Consider the following 15832-nt stretch of genomic DNA (forward strand, 5'->3'; position numbering starts at 1 on the left):
GAGGAGGACCTGCAGAGCAATGAGGAGTCCTCAAGAGAACGTACATACTCGTTCTAGTCGTTTTGCCAGTTCGAAGGTAAAAACCAACAAAGGGCTTACCAAAGGGAGAAACTCACCCCGGAGGAACCATGAGCGAGGAAGCGGTTCTGCGAAGAAGTCAGCGAGCGTGGCAAGAATGAAGGAACCGAGATGTCCTGTTTGCTCCAGCGAGGAGGAACATGACAGAAGCCAGGCCAGGAGAAGGTCTGGCATGAGAAGAACCTGGACAGTGCTTGCAAACCCTAACACGCACGTGTAAGGAAGAGGCATGCTGTGGGAATGCTGCAACCCACTGGAGAGCCAGAGAAGCCGGGGGAAGACCGGAGCCGAAGCTCGAGATCCACAGTCCAACCAGATAGAAGCCAGCAAGTACCCAAAAGTTATCTAGGTTGGTGAGGGTTCAATGGAGCTGTGGAAAACTCCAAGAATACAGAGCAAGGGTAAGGAGGGAAACCTTGGGAAAGAAAACCAAACACGGGTCTAGGACCCACAAACAAAAAGGAGAGTCCTCCAAGTCATCATCTTCGTGGCAGTACCTGGCAGGAGAGTGAACCAGGTCTGCGAAAAACTAGAGGAACTTTTGCAAGCTACATTCTTTGTGGCAGTGAAAGAGTGAAGAGTCCAGGGGAAGGGGGTTGTACCCCATGTCTGTGTGTGGAAGTACAATACAGAGAGTCACACACCTGGAGAAGGGAGTAATTCTCTTGGAAATTGAGTTTACAAGATACCTGGAGAAGGGAGGCATTCTCCAACCTACTAATAGTGAAGCAGCAACTATGCTTAATTTAGGAATGTTGATGTTTGAGCAGGAACATTACCTTTTTTAATTGAACTGCAAACTTTGCTGCTTGTTGACATTTCAAACTGGAACTTTATTTTATACATTGTAAAGGGATTAAGGCCAGGGGAAGGAAGCCATTCTCTCAGGTAAAGGTCCCACTTACAATTGGAGCAGTCTTTCTTCTGGACAAAGAAGATCCACTACCTCTTTAGTTTAGTTATACGTGTAAGGGACAGAAGCAGGGTTTTGATTGGACTCTTGATTTACACAGACATCCTGACTAAGTCCATAGTATTTTAGTTGAGGTAGGGAATTCCCTCTAAGAGTTAGGGAGCGGCAGGTTTCTTCTTTAATTTCTAAGATAATACATGTTTATGCCAACAGCCATGCCACCTATGCGCGGTCAGTCTCCCCCTGCTGCACCCTTACATGTTTATGCCAACAGCCATGCCACCTATGCGCGGTCAGTCTCCCCCTGCTGCACCCTTACATGGTTATGCCAACAGCCATGCCACCTATGAGTCTCCCCCTGCTGCACCCTTACATGGTTATGCCAACAGCCATGCCACCTATGAGTCTCCCCCTGCTGCACCTTTACATGGCTATGCCAACAGCCATGCCACCTATGAGTCTCCCCCTGCTGCACCCTTACATGGTTATGCCAACAGCCATGCCACCTATGTGCGGTCAGTCTCCCCCTGCTGCACCCTTACATGGTTATGCCAACAGCCATGCCACCTATGCGTCGGTCAGTCTCCCCCTGCTGCACCCTTACATGGTTATGCCAACAGCCATGCCACCTATGCGTCGGTCAGTCTCCCCCTGCTGCACCCTTACATGGTTATGCCAACAGCCATGCCACCTATACACGGTCAGTCTCCCCCTGCTGCACCCTTACATGGTTATGCCAACAGCCATGCCACTTTTGCATCTGTGAGTCTCCTCCTTCTGCACCATTACATGTCTATGCCAACAGCCATGCCACCTATGCGTCTCCCCCTGCTCCACCCTTACATGGTTATGCCAACAGCCATGCCACTTATGCATCTGTGAGTCTCCTCCTTCTGCACCTTTACATGGCTATGCCAACAGCCATGCCACCTATGAGTCTCCCCTGCTGCACCCTTACATGGTTATGCCAACAGCCATGCCACCTATGCGCGGTCAGTCTCCCCCTGCTACACCCTTACATGGTTATGCCAACAGCTATGCCACCTATGCGCGGTCAGTCTCCTCCTTCTGCACCTTTACATGGTGGAGAGCTTCCGAGGAAGGCGGGGCACATCCTCTAGCAAGCACTGGATATATTGTTGGAGAGTGAATTGCATTGGCCTTCGGACAGTCTGACTGACAGGGGTGGTGAAACGAATGCATTGAGAGAAAGCTGTTCTAGCGAGTCTCTACTGAGTCCTAAATCAGAGTGTTTAACACTCCCTGTAAAGAAAAGTGGATGTTCTCTGAATAAAGGCCTCACTCTCTATTTTAGGCCCACCTTTGCTGTGTGTTTCACCAAAGTTCAAGCAACAGAATGGGTGCATCCTGGCGTGCCCCTCAAGAGTGCCCGGCAGGTCCTTAAGGCCATGGATTGTCAAGAGTGGTATTCACACCTTGATAGGTTTGAGAATCACAGAGGACCACAACAGCAATCTGGAGCAAAATGAGTTCAGCTCAGTTACAAGGCTGGGGTACCCCCCACAGGCATTCGGACAATGCATCGAGATGCTGCATCAGTTCTGTAAATAGGACTCTCATTGCTATAAAGTTAAAGGAGATCCACTGTCTGACTCAAGATGCTAGATATGGTTTGGTGTTACGAGGAACGTGCATCGCAATGTGAAGTCTCCTTATATTTTTCAGGTGGCCAAGTAAGGCTTCAGGTAATAGAGTCGTTGCCCGTGCGTTCACTCAACACCAGTTCAGTATTCCTAGTCAAACAAGGATTCTAGATAAGAATTCAATATGGGCATATTTTAATACCATAATTTGGTGCTGTTGTAAATAGTTGGTGCACCATATCTGTCTATATATGTCGATCTGTCTGTCTCAAAGGTTTCTGGTATATAGAGCCTCACACCTAAATGAATAAGCGTTCTGCATTTGGTCACAGATAGTAGATTGACTTGGCAAATGTGATTATTTTCGAGTCTGTATGAGAGCCTGTACCGCAAGCAAATATTTAGAGGCACCTACTGCTTCGCTAAGTACTAGCGGGTCGAGGCACTAACCCTGTACATCGGTACCTCAAGCACATTACATACTGTAGGAACGTAGATTCACCAGGAGGATAGCTCAAGGGGCAACATGCTCACCTGAAAGCAAGACAACACAGATTCGATCGCTGGGTCCACGCTTAGAAACCTCTCGGTATTAAGCGCGTTATAAATAACCTATCATATCATTCTGCGTCACAAATCTAGAACTCTGGTACATTAGGTTCTCTGCCCCAGTCTTGTTTGGCACACAGCGGTTTTTCACTTGAGCTGGGAATCTGCATCTGTTAGAACATCAATTTTATATTAAAGTCAAGGGTTTGAAGCGCAGTGGCGAGGACTCGCGTTATACACAAGTTAGGCTGAGCAGGACTCTGCACAGGCCACGGGGTGCACTGCAGAGGTCCCAGGTTATACGCAAATTAGGCTGGGCAGGACCCTGCACAGGCACCGGGGTGCACTGCAGAGGACCCGGGTTATACACAAGTTAGGCTGAGCAGGTCTCTGCACAGGCACTGGGGTGCACTGCAGACGACCCGGGTTATACACAAGTTAGGCGGAGCAGGACTCTGCACAGGCACTGGGTTGCACTGCAGAGGACCTGGGTTATACACAAGTTAGGCGGAGCAGGACTCTGCACAGGCACCGAGGTGCACTGCAGAGGACCTGGGTTATACACAAGTTAGGCGGAGCAGGACTCTGCACAGGCACCGAGGTGCACTGCAGAGGACTCAGGTTATACACAAGTCAGGCGGAAATGGACTCTGCACAGGCACCGTGGTGCACTACAGAGGACTCGGGCTATACACAAGTTAGGCGGAGCAGGACTCTGCACAGGCACCGGGGTGCACTGCAGAGGACCCGGGTTATACACATGTCAGGCAGAGATGGACTCTGCACAGGCACCGTGGTGCACGGCAGAGGACTCGGGTTATGCACAAGTTAGGCGGAGCAGGACTCTGCACAGGCACTGGGTTGCACTGCAGAGGACCCGGGTTATACACAAGTTAGGCGGAGCAGGACTCTGCACAAGCACCGAGGTGCACTGCAGAGGACTCAGGTTATACACAAGTGGGGCGGAGCAGGGCTCTGCACAGGCACCGGGATGCCCTGCAGAGGACCCGGATTATACACAAGTCAGGCGGAGATGGACTCTGCACAGGCAGACAAGGAGGATGACCAGTGGAGGACAAAAGACAAAACAAACTGAGAAAAAGGAATACAGAACTGCGTTGGGGAAGTGCCATGGCTACAAAATATCTGAGATGGGAGGAGACTGGAGACAGAGAGAGGAAGTCTGTAAGTTATGAATCCGCTGGCTCGCTTACACAGATGAGAGACTGCATGCTCAGCGTCCTGTGGCCGCAAAAAAGCAAACTGCAAAAGTAGACCTGCAGCATCAGGAAACCAAAGAGGAGGAAGAAACCAAGCTGAATGCATGGCATCCGAACCCAGAGAGAGACAGCCGAGCAGTGGCAAGACCACAACAGTCTCATGGTGGACCAGAGTTCCAGAGAACACTGCCAATGCCACTCCGCTAGAACGAACACTGGACCTACCAGTAGACGTAGTAGAGAGGAGCCTGCTTATGCAGCAGCACAAAGAAAAAGCAGCAGAAGGATCACGAAAGGCCAACCTGACAAACTGGAGAGAAGATCTCGCCTCAAATAACAAACCCAGTGATGTTATCCCCAATAACGACAAGTAACAGGGAAATCCAGAGCAGGGTTGAGAATCATTACTGGAATGCTCATACCCATCCCAGTCACGATTAAACTTTCCCATTTCAAGAGTTGAATGAGAATAATCATGGGAACCCTCAGAGAAGATACAGGGACCGATTTATAGAAGCATGTTATAATGGCACAATTCCATAGGGACACGCTCAGTGAATCAGGCCCATTGACTCAGAAGTGAATGATAATCATTATTGGAGAGCTCATACTCGTCCCTCACCTTCGCACACCACAAAGTAAAAAAGAACGAGCGTCAAGGCTGGAATGTTCATACTGGTAATGAACTAGATAAAGGAACCCCAATAAAAGAGGAGAGACATCATAGAAAAGAAAAGCTTGACGATAAGGTTGGAACAGAAGATTAGAATAAAGTTCACAGAGAAACCAAACACTGAACTAAATACCAAAGAGCAGAGAGTCCAAGGGGCGAGTCCTAAATATTGGACAATGTTTCCTAGGAAAGAGAGGAGGATAACTATAAGAGACGAATAAAAAAACAGAATAGTCACCAAAGAGAAGATTCAGAAGTTAAATGACCCTGTAACTCAACTATACAAAGTGAAGAAAAAATAAAAAAAAACAGGAAGAACATGCCCACAGGAGAGCAGAGTAATTATCTGCTCTTTAGTAATTATAATACTGGTTGGGTTAGAAGAGGTTAGGTAGGATGGTGGACGATTCCGCTGAGGCTCTCATCGACGACTGACGAGCACCGTGGCTAGTTTTGTTAGGTAGGGAACCTCCATCGTATAAGGAAAGATGGGAGTTTATTCCTGTGGCTTAATAAAACTTTCAGTGAGAGGGATAATCAGAGTCTGCGTCCTCCTTCTGACCCCCCACACAACACATGCCACTGCTGGTATCCAACTGGTCCTCTTGCTATCAAGTACCAACAATAGGGCTGTCTGTCTAATAGGCGATTCCCCAGGCTTCTGTTGCCTATCTATGTCGAATCATTAGGCATTGAGAGGATGGAGGTCTCTGAACTATAAACATTCATAAAATACGTACAAATATAGAATTCGTTATTACAAAAAGTTCCATCATCATACAAACCCCTTTGCTCCTTTAAATAGTCTGCATTTTCCTTCATCCACAGTTCTTTCTTTATTTCGGCTTCTTTTTCATTGAGAATATACTAAACAAAATGGTTAGAAAATAAACCAATTAAAACATAAGTCAGTTTCATAAAAGATGAAAATCACTTTGAACATCATCATGAATACTAAGCATTGGTTAGCCTTGCTCCCCACTGACATTTTATTCTCCCCCTGCAACGGGCACAACAATCTAACCATGGCAAAGCGTTTCCAATGCCAAAGGCAGGCTATAATCTCCCTTGGGATCCCTGCCCAACACCCACCTCCCCCACCTACCTGCAATACAGGAGACCTCGCCTTAGACACAGGTAGCTTGTTCTCGCCCAGAAGCCGGGCAGCACGCGAAACCCCGGCCCCAATCTAGTTTCATTAAATAGCCATTTTCCACCTTCTTCAAGCTTGGCTTTAAACTGCAATCCTGTCAGGCCAGAGTATAGTGGGGTACCAGCCACAGTCAATGCTCCAATCCAACATCTGTTCACAACCCTCACATTAAATGCACATATTTTACTAACACTTTCGGCAAATGGCCGTAAAACATAATAGCGAGAAGCTGTACAAAGCTGCATACATTAAGAAAATAGCACCTACGGGGATTAAGGTCGTTGGAACACTCCACCTAAAGAAGGGAAGAGAGGTGTGCATCCACGGAATACACTCCCACTTCCAAAGGGGGAGTCACCCCCTTTGGCACTAGGAAGGTGAGCTTGCAAAGCTTAGCACCCCCTAAGGGACAGGGCAAGCGTGATCCCACTGGGAGTAAGCCCCCCCATTACCCTCTTTGGATAGGAAATCCGTAGAAAGGGATATAAATGGTTGCCCCTATTCCCAAGATTCTAATATCTTTGTTGGCTACATCAGGGGAGGGGTGGGGTGGGGCGGGTGGACGGGGTTTAAACTGTATGATGACTTGAAAAGGCCTGTAAGAATGACTAGTGTGGCTACTGACCCTCCTTGTGCACAGTACTTGTTGGGAATGAAAGAACAGTGATAACTCCCACACCTTTGCAGAGGGAAGGCTAACGTGCTAATCGGGATTGAAGAGAGAGAAAGAGAAAGCGAAAGAGAGAACAGACAACTGCAGAGCTGCAGAGACCCGGGATGCTTCTCCTGGGAGATGTGGCAAGAGATGCCGAGCCCGAGGAATACTGACAGCCCTGCTGAACTAGGAGCCGGGAAAGTCCGGCTGAGAAGAAACGCACAAAACAAACCATCAGTGTGTCAAACGGCTGGCACCGGTGTCACTCAGACAGCCCACCAGCTAGCTCTGCCCGATGCAGAGCTGCGAGAACAGTTTGCAGAAGTGGAAACGCTGAGGATGAACTCGCCAATTCTCTCGAGGAGTACGGCAAAGAAAACAGTTATGGGGAACTGGGAGAGCGGAGGTAAGATTGAACAAGACACCAAGGCGGAGGGAGAGAAGGACCACCTGAAGGTGGTGGGAGTGAGACAAGAACCAAGGCGGGGTGAGGGAATCTAGAACTCAAAGCTCGGCGACAGAACCGAAACCCTGAGGCGGGGTGCAAGAGATAAGGCCTCAAAAAGGGTGTCAGAACCCATACCCCAAGGAGGGGTGAGAGGTGTGAACACCCCAGCTGGGGTGAGAGCAACCGGACCCCACGTTGGGTTGCGAGAAACCAAAAAGCCAAGACGGGCTACAAGCAAATACTGCCTCTAGGGCGAGAACGTCCAGATCCTTCCTGGTAGACGAAACCACTGATCAACTGAGCATGAAGAGCATGGAGCCATGGGAAGCAAAACTTAACTGGGAGGGGATCAGAAACCAGCCACCAGTGATATGATATGGCATTTATAACGCGCCTATACATAAGTGGCATTCACGTGCCAGGGCCGAGGGTTTATGTTCTTTTAAGTGGTAGGGACAGAATCTATGTTAACAGACCACTTTATTATTATTATTATTGTTAATGCCCCTCCTCACAAATACCCATTTGACAGTTTCTTTTCTAGAATAGGGCCAAGATTTAGACCTAGGGAGAGCGTAGGTTTACAGCTGGTAAAGGAATATCAATTTCACCTTATGCGACTCCTAATTCTGAATTACCAGAAGTGGGATTCAAACAGCCTGAAACAGGGTGGAGCCCCATGCTAGTGAAATGCCTTAGTCAGACAGCCAGACTACCTGGATGTGCTACGCCCAATCTATTGTGTTTGACCTATTTAGTATAGGTAAAGTCAAGATCCCCACAAAAGAGGGAAGACTGGTTTCAACAGGTCTAGGTATCCCCATGCCAAGGCAGCGCTGTTAGATTGACTGGCAAGTCAGGGCTAGAAGGTCTAGGTATCCCCCATACCAAGGCATTGCCATTATATTGACTGCCATGGCAGGGCTAGCAGGTCTAGGTATCCCCTATCCCAAGGCAGCGCCATTAGATTGACTGCCAAGTCAGGGCTAGAAGGTCTAGGTATCCCCTATCCCAAGGCAGCGCCATTAGATTGACTGCCAAGTCCCAAGGCAGCGCCATTAGATTGACTGCTAAGTCAGGGCTAGCAGGTCTAGGTATCCCCTATCCCAAGGCAGCGCCATTAGATTGACTGCCAAGTCCCGAGGCAGGGCCATTAGATTGACTACCAAGTCAGGGCTAGCAGTTCTAGGTATCCCCCATCCAAAGGCAGCGCCATTAGACTGACTGCCAAGTCAGGACTAGCAGGTCTAGGTATCCCCCATCCCAAGGCAGCGCCATTAGATCGACTGCCAAGTCAGGGCTAGCAGTTCTAGGTATCCCCATCCCAAGGCAGCGCCATTAGACGGACTGCTAAGTCAGGGCTAGCAGGTCTAGGTATCCCCCATCCCAAGGCAGCGCCATTAGATTGACTGCCAAGTGCGAAGGCAGGGACATTAGATTGACTGCCAAGTCAGGGCTAGCAGGTCTAGGTATCCCCCCCATCCCAAGGCAGCGCCATTAGATTGACTGCCAAGCCAAGGCTAGCAGGTCTAGGTATCCCCCCCCCCATCCCAAGGCAGCGCCATTAGATCGACTGCCAAGTCATGGCTGGCAAGTCTAGGTATCCCCCATCCCAAGGCAGTGCCATTAGATTGACTGCCAAGTCCCAAGGCAGGGCCATTAGATCGACTGCCATGTCAGGGTTAGCAGATCTAGGAATCCCCCATCCCAGGGCAGTGCCATTAGATCGACTGCCAAGTCAGGGCTAGCAGGTCTAGGTATCCCCCATCCCAAGACAGTGCCATTAGACTGGCTGCCAAGTCAGGGCTAGCAGGTCTAGGTATCCCCTAGCCCAAGGCAGTGCCATTAGATTGACTGCCAAGTCCCAAGGCAGGGCCATTAGATTGACTGCCAAGTCAGGGCTAACAAGTCTAGGTATCCCCCATCCCAAGGCATCACCATTAGAATGACTGCCAAATCAGGGCTAGCAGGTCTTGGTATCCCCCATCTCAAGGCAGTGCCATTAGATTGACTGCCAAGTCCCAAGGCAGGGCCATTAGATTGACTGCCAAGTCAGGGCTAGCAGGTCTAGGTATCCCCCATTCCAAGGCAGCGCCATTAGATTGACTGCCAAGTCAGGGCTAGCGCAAAGATGATCATTGGGTGTAGCCACCAAGATTATAGACCCAGACTACCAGCGAAAGGTTAAAGTACTAATACACAATACTAGGCCCCAGAGCTATGCAGTTGGAGAGTCAATACCACGAGGAGTCGTCGATCAGGCCATGCCTCCACAGTGGCGTGAAGTAGAGAATCTCTTCACTATGCAAATAGAGGACCTAGGCTTTGGGCTAGCCGACAAGAATTGAACACTGCTTCATCAGTCAGACAGGGATGTTACCACCACCCACCATATCTGACGTTTGCACAGGAGAAGGGTGGAAGCGCCAACCGATCCATTCTAGTCTCAATATTCTATTATTTGCAGATGCTCTGAGTTGAGAGAAGTGTTGGCACCAAGATCATTCAATACTATAGATCCGAGATGCCTCAACCACAAAGTGTGGCGGCATCTCAGCACAAGTCCACGTCTCCCCCTCCATCATGCTCAGATCCCTTCCTTTTATCATGTCTAAAGCTCAGCCCATTCTGTTGCAATGTCACACGGTCCCACCAACATCTATGTCCCCTTGCTTCGTTAAGAAAGCCCTTTAGCTTTACCTTCAACGCCATCATTGCGCTAATGCCCCCATTCTCAGTTGCCTAGACAATGACCTCTCTGACCGCTAGGTCATGCTGCACTGTATGGTTAGTGCTCATTCATAGCTGTAATTCAGCAGGTATAAACTCAGGAGGCAAAGGTGTAATCCTGCACCTCAATCAGGGAGCCGCCACAAAGTCGTCCTTCTCATGCCAAACCTTGCCTCGGGCCCCTCCTGCCTCCACAGAGATGAAGCACATGGCACTGACCAGCTCATCAGTCAAGCACACCCCCAGCATCTGCATCTTCCAGATATGATCCTGAAAGAAAACTCTACTTTTCCTCGGCTTCCCTGACAAAGTCCCTGTGGGTACATTCATCCATTCATTCATTCCCTCACTGCTGCACTACGGCAACAGCCCCTACCTCATATATATCCCTTTATACCAACTCCGGGCTGCAGATATTATATCATGTTGCGGTTGACAAATTAGCCCACTTGAAGTCCCTTTGTACTATTGCCACCCAAGTCTACCACCAGTTCAGTCTCATTTTATCATCCAAAAATATTAAGCCTTATCCTGCGATGGCACTACTCCACTCTTCCTTCACCCCACCCCAATCAATGGCATGCTCAAGAAAGCCCAGGTCTGGTGACTGCGCCTGCCCTTGGAACATTCTGCATCAGGCCATCAGGGAGGCTCATGACCACTAGTCTTTGCAAAAGCTGTCAAGATTGTGCTTTTCCCACTTCAGTATCTCTATCCCTTGCCACCATTTTGTCCTACAGCCATGAGAACATCTTGATGATGTAGGTGGGGTGCTTCTACAATTAAAAAAATCTGACTTTAATGGACTCGTGACATTTCTCTATCATTTTAAAATGTTTGTGAAATTGGTTTTAAACATATGTTTGTAATGTTATACAGAATGTGCTGAAGAAACGACTAACTGTAAATGTAACATTCCCATCAATAGAGGATGCGAGGGAGCAGAGGCCGGAGCTAAGGTACATCCCCTGAATACCATTGGGCAGAGTGAAACACACAGCATGTTTATAGGAGAAAAAAATGGCTCTCAACGTATGAACTGCCTTACCCGGTCTATTTCACTATCGTCGATGCCACTGAGGTCAAGCTCGCCATCCTTAGGGTCATCTGCAGAAGAGAACACATGCTTCAATAAGCTTCAGCTCTACTAAACACGTTAAATGAGAACTCATTAGGCACCTTGGATACAGAAGCAGTGGCAATGTAGTTGATGACGTCCATTTTGGGTTTTACAGCAATCAGTACAATGCACATTACAGCAGTTTATTGCAGAATTCTTAGCTTTTCCGCCTCGAAACCTCCTCAGGAGAAGCACAGAGGAAAGAAAAAAAAATCACAGGTGATGAGGATTCCATAATGGAGACCCCATGGGTCTGATCAAAACCACATGTAAGTCCCATCCGGGAGCTGGGTTTGAAATGGGGGGGATGAATCCTCTTAACCCCTTCCATGAAAGCCTTGATAACTGGTATTTTCCACCACAACACCTTCTGTTGTGATGTAGTGTAGGCTGAGAGAGCAGCTAAGTGAACTTTCAGGGAATTTAAAACCAGGCCTGAATCTTGTAAGTGAGTCAGGTACAATAAAATGTGAGTAGGAGAGCAGTTGATGGGATTGACGCCCTTGTTATTACACCAGATAACAAAGTGTTTCCATTTACTGGAATAGCAGTATCGGGTGTTGGGTTTTCTCGCTTCCCTGAGTATGTCCATACATCTCTGAGGGAGTTGAAGGTGTCCGAACTCTATGACCTCAGGAGCCAGACCGCTAAATTCAGAGTTTGCGGGAATGGGTGCAGTGTTTCTCCCCTGTCCTGAGATAACATTGTAAAGGCAAGGCAGTTTCATAGGAGGGGAGAGGGACATCTCCATCAGATGAGAGAACCAGGGTTGGCTGGCCCACATGGGGGCCACCAATATCATGGTGACTAGTTCCTGGTGCATCTAGTGCACGATCTTGTTGAGTAAGGGAGTTGGGGGGAAAAGCGTAAACAAATTTCCCTGACCATGCTATCCAGAACCCGTTCCCCTTGGAGCGGTTCTGTGGGTACCTGGAGGCATAATCTTGGCAGTGAGCATTCTCCAGAGTTGCGAACAAGTCATCTCTGGGAAACCCCATTCTGCGAAAACATTGGAGACTATGTCTTCATGGAGTCGCCATTCGTACTCTACAGGCAGTGGGAAATTTCTGCTAAGCACGTCTCCAGAAGATTGAGTTCCCCTGGAACATGTTGGGACAACAGGAACATTCTGTGTTTGAGACCCCATATCAAAATGTTTTGGGACAGCTTGGATAGCCCTGGAGAGTGTGCGCTTCCTTGTTTGTTCAGGTAGTACATGGCTCTGGTGCTATCGGTCAAGATCAGGACTGTTGTCCCTTGAAACTGTGTCTGAAAGGCTTTCAGTGCTTTGAATACTGCTAATAGCTCCAAAAGATTTATGTGGTTGGCTGCTACTTGGGGGGCCCACATGCCGTGCACCGTCTGCTGAACCAGATGAGCCCCCCACCCCATGAGTGATGCGTCGGTCGTGAGAGTGGCTTCTACTGTGGGGGTGGTGAAGGTCTTCCCCCTTCAAGAGGTTTCCCCTTGATCACCACTGCAGAGAGAACGAGGGCAGGCGAGACAACTACCAGATCTTCCTATTGTCCGCTGGCCTGACACCACTGGCTGTTCAGCCACTCTTGCATGGGACGCATGCGCAGACGCACGTGAGGGACTAAGTAAATGCAGTACGCCATCATCCCTAACAGTCGCATGGCTTTGCATACCGTCACTTCTCGACTGGCTACATATTGAGGGAAACAGCATGTTTTGAACCCTCTTGTTGGAGGGGAAGACGAGGCCATCTTTCGTCCGAATTAGAGCCTCTAGAAACAGTTTCACTTGACTGAGGTGTAGGCTGGATTTCTTCTCGTTGATGGAGAATCCCAGACTGAATAAGAGTTCTATTGTCTTCTGAGTGTTCAATAGGCATGTTTCGTAGGACTCCCCTGTTATGAGCCAGTCGTCGAGGTAAGGGTAAACCGGGACGGATAGTCTGGGCAGGTGTGCTGCCGCTACTGCTAGTACCTTTGTGAACACCCTTGATGCCGAGGCAATGCCGAAGGGGAGCACCTTGAACTGATGGTGCTTGTTCTCTATCATGAACCTTAGGTATTTTATGTGCGCTGGCAACATTGAAATATAAAAGTATGCATCTTGCATGTGCAGTGTTGCCATGGAATCCCCCTGTTTCAACAGTGGGATTACTTCCTGTAAAGTGACCATACAAAACTTTTGAGGTTTGACAAACTTGTTCGCTGGGCGCAAGTCTAGCACAGGGCGCATGGTGACATCCTTTTTGGGGACAAGGAAGTACACTGAATAAATACCCTTGTTTACCTGTAGAATAGGGACAGCTTCCATAGCGTCCTTTCCTAGAAGGGTCTGCACCTCTTGCAGTAGGATTTGCAGGTGGTCCGGCGTCAGGTATCTTGATCTTGGCGGTCTGTATTGGGGTGGTCGGGCAAATTCTATACAGTACCCGTGGGCGACTGTCTTTAGTACCCACTGTTCTGTTATCCCCTCCCATGCAGTAAGGAAAGATGTTATACGCCCCCCGACCAGGGTGGCATTGGAGGGGACCTGGATCTGCAGGTCATTTCTGACCAGAGGCCGGGGCGCCTCTGGGGTTGGAACTTCGTCCTCTACCTTTTCCACGCTGCTGTCCTCTGGGTGGATAAGTGGCAGAGGTGTTAGATCCTTGTCCCGAATTCCACTTTCCTGCTTTATACTGGGTCTGGGAAAAACGAGATTGCCTGCGAAAGGACCGGCAGGAGCCGCTTCCTCTCTGAGGAGAGGGTTTCTGGTTAATTTGTTGAAGGGTCTTGAGTGTCTCATGCGCTTTCTTGGCTGTTTCAAGAGCATCGTCCACTGCCTTACCAAACAGGTTGGTTTCCTCAACGGGTTTGTTAATGAGTGATGGTTGAGTCTCTGGCTTGAAACTGGAGTTCCTTAGCCATGCATGTCTCTTGAGCAAGGTGCCTTGTGCCAGGCTTCTCCCCGTAGTCTCGGCAGCGTCCAGAGTGTTTTTGAGCACATTCTGGTTCACCTGCTTGCCATTGGAAACGATGGCGAGCAACTTGGTCCTTGCAGGTTCTGGCACTTCCTGGAGGTCTTCTTTTATAAGGTTCCATTGGACATCCGCATAGCTTGCCAATAGCGTGGTGTTATTGGCTATACAGGTGGTAAACGCAGCAGCCGTTGTTATTCTTTTCCCCAGTGCATAAAGTCTCTTGGATTCCTTATCGGGTGGTGCCTCTCCTGTAGACAAGGGAACACCAGCCCGTTTTCTAGTGATGGTAACCACTAATGAATCTGGAATGGCATGACCCTTCATATAGGCAGTGTCAGTCGGAGAAGGCTGAAACAGCTTCTCCATGCTAGGGTTTACTGCCCTGGTGTGGGCCGGTGTCAACAAAGAAAGTGCCAACCTCCTCTTGAGTAAGTTCAACAAGGGGATGGCCTGGCTGGCCAGAGGTTTTTCTTTGAGTATATCCTCCACAGAATCAGAATCTGGTAAGGCCTCTTAAGTGGCGATCTGAAAATGTTCCGCTGCCTTCTTCAAGGTGGCGTTGAACACCATCTGGTCGTCCACTGGGGAGGCTTGCCGAGCCAGAGTGGATGGGGGGAATCTAAGCACAGGACGTCGGGGTCCTGGGTGGGAGTAGGGGACATCCAGGGCTGAGCATCAACCTGACGGCTGTCCTCCCAATTTTCCATAATACCTGTCTGATCATCTACATTGTAGTTTTCCAGAAAGGTGCCATCTTCATCCTGATAAGTGTCAATAACATCCTCATCTGTGAGGACACAAGTAAACTCTTCATGTGGATCCTCCTCCTCCAAGGTCCTTCGAAACTTAGATACAGGCATAGAAGGAAAGTCTTCGAGGTCTCTTGGGAGCAAGGGCCTCAGAATAAGTGAAACATTTTTCTAATCTCTCCATACATCCCTCAAATTTCTCCCTGGTCCATGAGGATGAACCAGAGGCGTCCAGGGGAGGAAAGGGTTCATTTTCTGGTTCCATGTCATTTAATTGCGGGATGTTTTTTCACCGCACATTTTTTAATCAAAAACCCATCAAATTTTTAAAAAAATATTTTTGGGTGGATTTCCTCCCCAACCCCTCCCCCCCCATTCCCTTTAGTTTTGTATCTATTCCCAAACACCCACAGCCCATATATATAATTTTCTAGCCCCCCCCTAAAAAATAAGGGTTTTTTCGTTAAAATATTACGGGTAAAAAAACCATGGGAAAAACCATCCCACGATGAAAGGACGTTGTACACATTTTCTTCCCTGTGGAGTCGAGATTTTTCCCCTAATGTGCCTTACAGGCACAGGACTCTCAACGTAGTGCTGGCAGGGTTCTGGGCCCTGTGGTGTATCTATTGACACGTTCCTCTGCCGTTCTTTGTGCTTTGCCGCCTCCTTCGACTACTCCTTCAGTCTAACTGCCAAAGCAATCCTATCGATGCCGTCGGCAATGGTAGGAGAATCCGGGTGCTCTACCGGCTGAACCGGAGGCTGAGCGGAGGATTTCGGCACCACTGGCACAACTGGAGGCTGAGCGGAAGATTGACGCCACCGGATGAACCGGGGGCTGAGCTGTGGATTTCACCGCCACCCGGCCATTAGGTGGCATCTGTGCATCCTCTTGGAGCGATTCGACATCTGCGTGTCTTTTAGTGTTAGCGCCATTGACTTTGGATTGCCCAGTCGCAGGCCGCAACTGTGTTTGCGGGGAAGGCTGCCAATCAGAGAATC

At 49.0% G+C, this 15832-nt stretch overlaps 1 protein-coding gene across 4 annotated transcripts in view; it reads right to left on the minus strand.

Annotated features, from left to right (window-relative positions):
• Window positions 1–15832, minus strand: part of BRF1 (BRF1 general transcription factor IIIB subunit) — a 1105609-nt gene that overhangs the window by 206134 nt on the left and 883643 nt on the right. For all 4 annotated transcript variants that reach the window (XM_069638202.1, XM_069638201.1, XM_069638205.1 and 1 more), the window contains 2 exons: window positions 11072–11130; window positions 5823–5904 (listed from right to left, as the gene is read on the minus strand). In XM_069638202.1, the coding sequence (XP_069494303.1) occupies window positions 5823–5904; window positions 11072–11130 (141 nt within the window). The remainder of the gene's footprint in view (window positions 1–5822; window positions 5905–11071; window positions 11131–15832) is intronic.

Source organism: Ambystoma mexicanum, chromosome 14 (assembly GCF_040938575.1).
Source record: "Ambystoma mexicanum isolate Mex_15411 chromosome 14, UKY_AmexF1_1, whole genome shotgun sequence".
Classification (NCBI taxonomy): domain Eukaryota; kingdom Metazoa; phylum Chordata; class Amphibia; order Caudata; family Ambystomatidae; genus Ambystoma; species Ambystoma mexicanum.